Source organism: Charadrius vociferus, unplaced genomic scaffold (assembly GCF_000708025.1).
Source record: "Charadrius vociferus isolate BGI_N301 unplaced genomic scaffold, ASM70802v2 scaffold744, whole genome shotgun sequence".
Taxonomy (NCBI): Eukaryota; Metazoa; Chordata; class Aves; order Charadriiformes; family Charadriidae; genus Charadrius; species Charadrius vociferus.
In genome coordinates this window covers 127873-137471 of record NW_009648252.1, presented here as the reverse complement: position 1 = coordinate 137471, position 9599 = coordinate 127873, and the positions used below count along the sequence as shown (strand labels likewise).

The window sequence follows — 9599 nt, the reverse complement described above, 5'->3', positions numbered from 1 at the left end:
CTCTAAAGGTGCCTGGCTCTTGCTGTGCCAGGCTCGGCACCCATTGTACTGAGGAATTTCTTCTCCAGGGGATTTTTAGGGGGGTTTTCAAAAACCGTCTGCACTTCAGGAAACATAATTCCAAAGTAACAAAACCAAGATGTCACCCTAAATAAAAAGGGTGTTAAGTATGAAGGGTACAAAGTTATTAAATATCTTCACATGTGCGGTGGGTCGACCTTGACCCAGCCACCCCCTCACTCATCCTCCTCAATGGGGTGGAGGGGAGAAATAAGCTGGAATAGCTCGAGCTCGTGGGTCAAGATAAGGACAGGGAGATCGCTTGCCAGTTACTGCCGTGGGCAAAACAGGTATGACTCAGGGAAAATTCATGCAATTTAATTAATTCAGTTTAATTGGGAATAATTTATTGCTGATTGAAAAGAGAGTATGGTGGTTGAGAAGCAAAGGTGAGAAGAAAACAGTTCCTCCCCCTTCCATGGGCTTAAACCCATGACCCCGCAATTGAGCATCCCACGCCGTACCAGCCGAGCTGCCCTGGCCCTGCCGACCTCAGGGAGACCCCGACACGTTACCGCTCTGCTGGGGCTTGGCCTGTGCCTACCACACCTCCATTCAGCGCCATCAGAGGAGCACGGTTGAGACAGGGACCCGGACCGCCTCTGAGGATGCCATGGGTGAGACAGCGACCCAACGCCCAACTGCAGTCATCACCCCAGTAGTCACAAAGAAGCACCGGGCACAGCGGTGGGTGGATCCATCCCATCAAATCATAAGGAAGATGTGACCCATTATTGAGCAGCTGTCTTCCCCCTTGGTCTGTGTTTGTGGGCTTCCAGCTTAGAGGTGGGTTCACCATCTCACTTCCTCATGTCATCCCATTGGTCAGCAGGGACAACCACTGGGGTACGCCTGGGTCTCCCTTTCCCTCTAGTTAGGAGGAGGAAGGGTCTGATCAGGAATTTGAGATAAAGACAGCAATTGCGAGAGGCAACGGGCAAAACTTGCACTGGACATCGCCAGAGAGTGGAATAATGGCAGGGAATCTTTTCTTCTTGTAATGTTGTGAGAGGTCAAGCAGTGGAGTTTTATTGTGTGTGTAAGTTGTCCACATTTGTCGGTATTGTATGATGTTACTATGATTTTGGTATGGGAATGTTTTGGAGTGTGGAAAGGCACCCAGGTGGGAGGTAGCTCTCAGTCAGGAACACGAAGAGGACCCACACTGCTGTGGGTTTACCCTGAAGGAGTGCAGCCCAGGGCAGGGACCCACACTGGAGCAGGAGGAAAGTGTGAGGAGGAAGGAGCATCAGAGGGCATGTTATGAACTGACGATAATCCCCATTCCTCATCCCCCTGCGCCACTCGGGTGGGAGGCGGTAGAAGAGTCAGGAATGGAGGAGTGAAGGTGAGCCCAGGATGAAGGGGGGCGGTGGTTTTAGCTTTCAGCTTTGTTTCTAACCGTTCTCAGTTTGTAGTTGGTAGTGTTAAATTTTCACCAAGTTGTGTCCATTTTGCCCGTGATGGCAAATGGTAAGTGATATTCCTGTCTTTATATCAACCCACAAGCTTTTCCATCTCTTTGCTCCCCTGCCCCATTGAGGAAGGGGAGCGAGGGAGCGGCTGGGTTGGCGTCTGGCAGTCAACCAAGGTCAACCCACCACACTTCTTTCTGGTGCCAGTACTGGGCCTGGCTGGGGTGGAGGTTGCTCTCCTCATAGCAACCTGTGTGGTGCTGTGCTTCACGTTTGAGGCTAAACCAGTGTTGGCAGCACACCGGTGTTTTGGCTGTTGCTGATCGGTGTTCACACAGCATTGAGACTTTCTCTATCACTTCCATCCTACCCTAAAGCGAGGAGGCTGGGGCTGGGACACAGGTTGGGAGGGAACATGGAGATATTCCAGCTGACCAAAGGGATGTCCCATGCCATATGATGTCTTGCTCAGCAATAAGAGCTCAGGGGAAGGCGGAGGAAGGGGGGGATGTTAGTGATTACGGCATTTGTCTTCGCAAGTAGCCATTATCGGAGCTGAGGCTCCGCTTCCCAGGAAGCAGCTGGACATCTGCCTGCCAGTGGGACATAGTGAATGAATTCTTTATTTTGCTTTGCTTATGTGCGCAGCTTTTGCTTTTCTTATGAAACTCCATTATCTCAACCCATGAGTCTTTTCACCTTCCTTTGATTTTTTTTTCTCCCATTCCCCAGGGAAGGAAAGCGAGTGAAAAGCAGGGCGGATGCTTGGCTGCTGGCCGGGGTCAGCCCACAACAATATGCCATTAACATACATAAATGGTCACAAAGGTATTGTACATGCTGAGATTTAGGACTTCCAACACTCGCTGTTAAGGACAGAGGAGCCAGGAAGAGATACAAGACCCCTTCCCCACCTTGTCTGTCTCAGCATCGCATGCTGCCTTATGAGAAAGCGGATCCCTGTGAGCAATGCAGAACCACAGTCATCTGAGAAGCGGTGAGCTGGGCTGGTGGGGCACCGAGGGAGACGCTGCGCTCTGCGAACAGGCAGGAGAACCACCCCTGGGCACACGTACTGGGATTGCTGAGCTGAGCACGTAAGCTGAGCCCAGCTCTGTGACTTTTCTTTAGTATTAAATGCCATGAGGTGACTGCCAGCTATCTGAAGAACTATTTCCTTTATAATTTATAAAAATACCAGCTTCAAATGTCACCGGATGACTTATTCTTAACCTGTATTTGGGGGAAGCTACAAAAGGAGGAGTGTGCGGCTTAAAAGCAGTCTTCCCTAAATCACCTTTCTCAGGCCAAACAATCACGGACATTTCTGGCTGCTGCGCACAAAAGGCATGTTGTGATTTCCCCGGGTACCACTGCCGGGTGCAGGGAAGAGCCGTCTCCCAGCCTCTCCTCTGAGAAAAGACAAATCGGGCAGAGCGCGGTGCCGTGGGGTGGGGGAGACAGGGGAGAGGACCGTGCGGGGCAAATGAGGCTGATCATGTCAGCAAAGAAACTTAATTCCAGTGACAGCGGAAAACATTGGGCATCTTCCAGGACGATGGTGTTTAGCCACGGGCAAAAGTGTGCTTTCTGGGGAATACACTCAACCGAGTGTCATTAGGCAGGAGACATAAAAGGTTGGCGAAATCAAAGCAAACGCATTTGAAACTTCGGGCCAATCTTCTCAAATAAATGTTTCGGCAGTCCTGCGACAGCCGTCAGATCGGGTGTTGTTTATAATCAGAATAGCCTATGCCAAAAGGTGTGCCACCATAACATTGCTGGGAAGTTGCGTGGAGCTACATAAATAGAAATACTTGTTTTATCTGGAAAATTTATATCACATTTAATAAGCCCTCTTCTCTGAAATGTGCCGTTATGGACAGCCTGCTTTTCCAAGCTGCTTCCCATCTCCCTTCTTCTTTGTCTCCCGTCTTCTGTTGTCTGTGATATGTTTGAACAGGACTCCATATAAAGATTTATTTAATCAAATTAAAGACAAAGCCTTTTACAGACACAAGCAAGTGCTCCCAGTTAGTTCCCTGCAGATAAAATACTTGGGTTTGTATTTTATTGTTTGAATCTTCCAAGTTAATAACAATTCCATCGAAGATTAATACCAGCAACGTTACTAGATCGGGTTATCCTAAATAATTTTGTTGCGTGTTTTTGCAACAGCAAAAGAATATTTGCAGGTTTCTCTGTATTTTTATATAACCAGCATGAAATCCTGTTGCTAAGCAGAAAGCAAAATCAATATAGAAGGCAAGCGGTACCAGCTCATCTCTGAATTGCTGTAGACGTTTCACTTTCTTGTAACCTCTTCTCTTTTAATGGTTTTCTTCCGTAAAAATCTGCCGTGACTTTATGACTAGTATTTTGTATTTCACTGTATTTCTAGAATATATCACAGAAAAAGTTCTGCTTTTTGACTAAAAGTTACCATTTTGATGAAACAGCCAAGACAGCCTCCACTGTTAAACGACTACCTCTGAATAATGAGTGAAACAGGCTGAATTTCAAGTAGAGGTTCCTTCCGCTAATCTGCCAATATTTGTATGGCTTTCTCTTCCAGTCAAATCACGGCAGCTGAAACTATTGCTGAAATGCTATATTGTAAAAAATTCCATATGTTCACTTTTGCAAGAGCCACTTAAAAGCTTACTCTCCATGTAAAGAAAAAAACCCCATAAAAACTCCTTTTACTTGCATTTAATTTAATTTTAGTTAGTGGGAAGCACTCTGTGAATGATGGACCGCCTGACCCACAGCTGCAAGAGCCCGGGCGGGCGCGGGACGCCTGGCGCACGCCTGGGAAGGGTGGTCAGAGGAGTGGCTCATCCTCTGTCCTTGCGGTGGGTCGTGCAGAGGTGCTCTGCCCAGGTCACCTCCCCATGCACGTCAGGTGGATTTGCCAGTGTTTGCCCCAGGAGCTCCAGCAGTGTCTCCTCTAGAGGTAAAGCTGAATTTCTTACAAGCCACTGCACTTCTGGAATTGGATATTTTTTGTGTGCCTTTTCCCTCTCATCCCAGGCAGAGCGGTCAGTGCGTGTGAGCCTGTGTCCATGTCAGTGGGCTGAGATATACGCCCCTGGTTCCCACCATGGGCTTGGAGGTCCTCTGGCATTTGCACATTAGTCAAGGTGGCACTGCTGACTTCCCTCTGGCAATCTGGCTGCTGTCCGAGCACAGTTTGGGAACAGGAACCAAATGGGCACGTTCACCCAGTGCTCAGAAACCCTCTTGAGAAGGTGTACACCAACTGCTCGTGGCTACGGACAGGGATGCGCAGATGGCACTGGCTGTGCCCCGTGTACCTGCATGGCTCACCCTTACCCACGGCTCTCTGTGCTGCGCTCTGCGCTATGGACCTGTCTTAAATGACCTGCCAAAATTCATACCAGCATGGCCAACAGCATGACCAGAATGGTCAACAGCATCCCAGCACCCGGGCTGGTGCCTGCGTGGCCGTACTGCTCGCTCTCTGCCACACCGAGGAGGAGACAGGATGGGATAATACTGGTCCCGGCTCTCTGGCGGGGGCGTCCGAGCTCTGGGCTGCAGGACACTTGTGCTATTGGACTCGTGTGCTTCCATGTTGTGTGGAGCTCTGGACTAACCCAACCAAAGAGAAACAGCCCCTGTCTATCCTCTCCATAGGACAACAGTTCTGCTAAATCTTCTCTGTGCTGCTGACTGCCAATCTGTGCAAAAACCAACCGCTTCACTTCTTTAAGCTGGAAATTCCTCTTGGCACTTGTGAAAAAAAAGCAAATACAAAAATATTCCATCCTGAATACCCGGGACAGAAATAAATATCTCGTGATTGAGCAGATATAGCGCAGCTTTTGCTGGATTATAAGGATGATTAAGTCATACATTTTATACTTACAAAAGTTATTTTGGAAAGAGCGTGAGCAATATATGCCTGGAAATTCCCAATTAGATTCAAGAGCATGTTGGAGTGAGTAAGCGCACACCCACTGGAGCAGATGTTTGTTTGCACTATCGCAGTGCGTGTATCACCTACCCAACTGACTGCAGAGACGAGAGGGGGTGGTGAAAAGATGCTGCTGGATTCAAAGTGACCATGTCATTCATTTTATGATTGCGCATCTCAGAATAAACAGTTCTTGGGGAACATTTCAAAACAAAAGGCAGACGAGAGAGAGAAGACAGCTCCAAAACCATTTCCCTGAGCAGGGTCTTCTGAGCTGGCACCTTTCTCTGAGCTAAAAAAAGCAAGGGGAAAGAGAAGGGAACAGCCCTGGATTCCTCCAGCAGCAGGGTGAAGTGTCAGAGGCATTCAAGCAGTCGCGCAGGCTGTCAGACACCTGGTATTTTTCTAATTAGCACTGTAGGATTCTCCATGCTGATGCTTTAGCGGGTCGGAGAATGTCTCTGCGGCAATCCCACAGCCCTGCTGCCCTCCGGGCACCCAGGTCCCCTCCTCCATTTTGGGGTGCTTGTGTGGCTGCTTCTCTGCCTGTGCACCGTTTCTTCCTTCCCCTTTTCCTTCCCTTTCCCCTTCCCCTTCCCCTTCCCCTTCCCCTTCAAACACAAACCTGCCATGCACAAGTCTCATGCTGGTGTGTAAGTTAAAAGAAAAAACAAAAACAAACAAACAAAAAGCCCCAAATCTATTCAGACCTGAGGTTCCACCACTATTTCTGACACTAGTTTGTCGGCTCTTAATTTGGAGAGAAAGCCAAAAATCATAGATCTGTTTCAGCTGAAAAAAAAATGACGTGTTCTGATTTTACAGATGCAAATAAAATAACGAGAAGAAACCCTGATATTTTTTTTAATATGTGCTCTGACGCTCTCACATAATTTCCTTTGGGAGAACGGTAAGTTAACAGATCTAGCACTAATACGGCGTGATTCATCAGCTTACGCTTTACAATGAGGAACAGAGCTGTTATTTCTTTTTTATGCAGAGGGAAACTGGAGGAACAGGGAGATGCAGTGACTTACCAGGGACGACGCTGCAAGGCAGACCAAATCCAGGCATCCCAGGTGCCAGGCCAGCGCTCTGTCCAGAGAGCGGGTCAACATAAAAAATCCAGAGTACTCTTCATCCCTCATATCATTTGGAAGTCAGTGTTCAAGCACTGAAATGGCTTACTGAGAATGCTTTTAATTTTTCCTCTGGGAGCAAGTTATCTTTGCCCTCCAAAGGGAGGAAAAGATGGATATTTACTGATAAACAACAATCACCATTGTTCAGAGCTTTTAAATCCCATTCTCTACAGTGCACTTTGCTGTTACGGGATACAGCGTCAAAAGCCTTGCTGAAGTCGAGGTAGGCAATGCCAGTGCTCTCCCCTCATCCACCCAGCCAGTCATGCCGTCATAGAAGCCTATCAGATTGGTCAAGCATGATTTCCCCTTGGTGAATCCATGTTGACCACTCCTGATAACCCTCTTTTCCTCCACATGCTTAGATGTGACATCCAGGATGAGCTGTTCCATCCCCTCTCCAGGGGCGGAGGTGAGGCTGACTGCCCTGTAGTTTCCCGGGTCCTCCTTCTTGCCCTTTTGGAAGACTGGTGTGACATTGGCTTTCCTCCAGTCCTCAGGCTCCTCTCCTGTTCTCCACGACCTTTCAAAGACAATGGAGAGCAGCTTCGCAACACCAAATGCCAGCTCCCTCAGCATTCGTGGGTGCATCCTATCAGGGCCCATGGATGTGTGGGTGTCGAGTGTGCCTAAGTGATCTTCAACCCCATCCTCCTCAACCAGGGGAGAGTCTTCCTTTCTCCAGGCTCTTTCTCATCCCTCCAGGGCCTGGAATTCCGAGGGTTGGCCTTAGCAGTAAAGACTGAAGCGAAGGTGGCATTCAGTAACTCTGCCTTCTCTGCATCCTCCCTCGGCAGGGTACCCACTTCATCTGGAATTGGAAGAGTAAAAGTGAGAAAACTTGTGGGTTGAGGTAAAGACAGTTTAGTAAGTAAAGCAAAAGCCACACGCGCGAGCAAAGCAGAACAAGGAGCTCCTTCCCTGCTTCCCGTGGGTGGGCAGGTGTTCAGCCATCCCCGGGAAAGCAGGGCTCCGTCACGCCCAGCGGTGACTTGGGAAGATGAACGCCGAGAGTCCGAGCGTCCTCCTTCTTCCCCCAGCTTTGTACGCCGAGCAGGATGTCGTATGGCGCGGAATACCCCTGTGGTCAGTGGGGTCCCCTCCCGACTCCTCGTGCCCCCAGCCTGCTCGCTGCCGGGGGGTGTGAGGAGCGGAACAGCCCTCGACTGCCCGGCCACAACCACAACCGCAGTGCGCTGCCACCACCGTTCCCACCCCACTGCACCGGCTGCTAGCCAGAAGGTCAACCCCATCCCAACCGAGACAGTGACACAGTCACTCAGGAACACGTTACTTGCTGCTCTGAGAGCTTTAAAACATTTGGCTCCGCTGCATCACAGGAACTTTTACAGACAGTTTCTTCCTTAACCTTGCCCTTAACGTGCAGAGTGGTTCCTGTTATGACGTGGACACTGAGACTGCACAGCGCGTGAACGGGCTTTGAACACAGTGGGGTTCGGTGGAATACTGCATCGGATGTGAGGCAGTCTATTTACATCCCATTGGTAAATTGTATTGTAAACAAACTCATTAACAAAGTAAGTTCCTTAGAAAATCTCCAGGGCAGCCATTCTCCCGCCTGGGAGGACCATCCTGTGGGATCTGTTGGGGTGAGCGGACAGGCAGGGGAGAAACCTGAGAATTACCTTTTTCTTTCTTTTCCTGTCCCCACTGAACACAAATGCTGTCGGGGCAAGCAAATGTCAGAAATAGCAGCAAACATCTGCGTACGTTCAGGTTCCTCAGGTGGTCTCGAGCCTGATCATCTCCAACGTCAGGAGGGACTTCATGCCCCCCGTCCCTGCCCCGAGGATCGGGGGCTGAGCGATGTGGGAAGCGAGACTGCCGGTGAAAACTGAGGCACAGAAGATGCTCATACCTGAGCCTTCTCCATGTCGGTTGCCACCAGTTCCCCCATCTTATTTCTCAGGGAGGAGGGGTCGCGTGGGGGTGTATGTTCTTCCTTCCCTGGCCAGCTGTTGAGCAGTGCGCCCACGTTTTCCCTCGTCTTCCTTTTACTACCGATGTACTTGAAGAAGCCCTTCTTGTTGTCCTTGACATCCCTTGCCAGGTTCAGCATCAATTGCACCGATGCCACTGCATTTACCCTGAGCTTTACTTGCGGCTGAGGTGAATAATGGACGGGGAAGTCCCCAGCCTTGCCACCGCAGCGCTAGGCATCGTGGCTCGGCGCTGCAGCCGAGGTTCTCTCTCCTGGCACTGGGGAATACGCGTTCCTGCCTCACGTCAGGGCAAAGCTGAATGTCCCGGGCTAAACCCCTGGTCAGACCGTGTCTGAAGGGAATGCCGGACATTCGTGCGGGCGAAGAGCTTTTGAAAGTTCCTCCCCTGCCGCTGTTTATGCAGGTGAAGTGGCAGAGGAGGGGGATGATAACATGTTGTAAATAGAGCTTGCTGCTACAGCTCATGGCCAAGGGAGAGCAAGTCGGAGATCTGAGTCAGCTCACGCTTGAGACGACCACGATCGCCCAGGTCACCACAACACCCTCTGCCGCAGTGGGCAGAGGTACACGGGAACCGCAGGCTCTGCCTCCTGGTGACACACGTAGGGTATGAACACGTGGGTTCATTTGCTGAACATAAATCCAGTTTTGATTGTTATTTAAGTACATCAGCATCCTAATTTCTATGATTCCTTAAAAATCTTCTCTAAGATTTATTGAGGGCAGGAGATAAAATATTGTAGACATGCCAAGTCCCACCTCTGCCTATGATCATGTCAGCATCATTTCGGGGAAAGATTACACTGGATTTGATTCACCCCTCCAAACGTGTATGTCTCTTAAGTGAAGGAAAGCAGTCATCTAAGAATGGGAAAAATCAGGGTTGTGTCACTTTTACAGCAATCCTGCCCATTTTTCTCTCCGGTGGCCCCAGGAGCTGCCCACGCGGACAGAAATCCCCTTCCCCATCCCCTGGGGATGCAGCAGCAAGGATGCCAGCAGGTTTTCAGGAGCGTGTGGCCCCCCACCTGCCTGCGGTACCCCCAGGTCCCTCCCCGGGATCTGCGGCGGGCGCTGC

The 9599-nt window shown here is 49.9% G+C and overlaps 1 protein-coding gene across 1 annotated transcript in view; it reads right to left on the bottom strand.

The window, feature by feature from the left end:
• The window catches only part of PCSK1 (proprotein convertase subtilisin/kexin type 1), a 46160-nt gene extending 37709 nt beyond the window's left edge, over positions 1 to 8451 (bottom strand). The window contains exon 1 of the mRNA XM_009884334.1: positions 8437 to 8451. Within this exon, the coding sequence (XP_009882636.1) occupies positions 8437 to 8451 (15 nt within the window). The remainder of the gene's footprint in view (positions 1 to 8436) is intronic.
• Positions 8452 to 9599: the final 1148 nt, after the last annotated feature.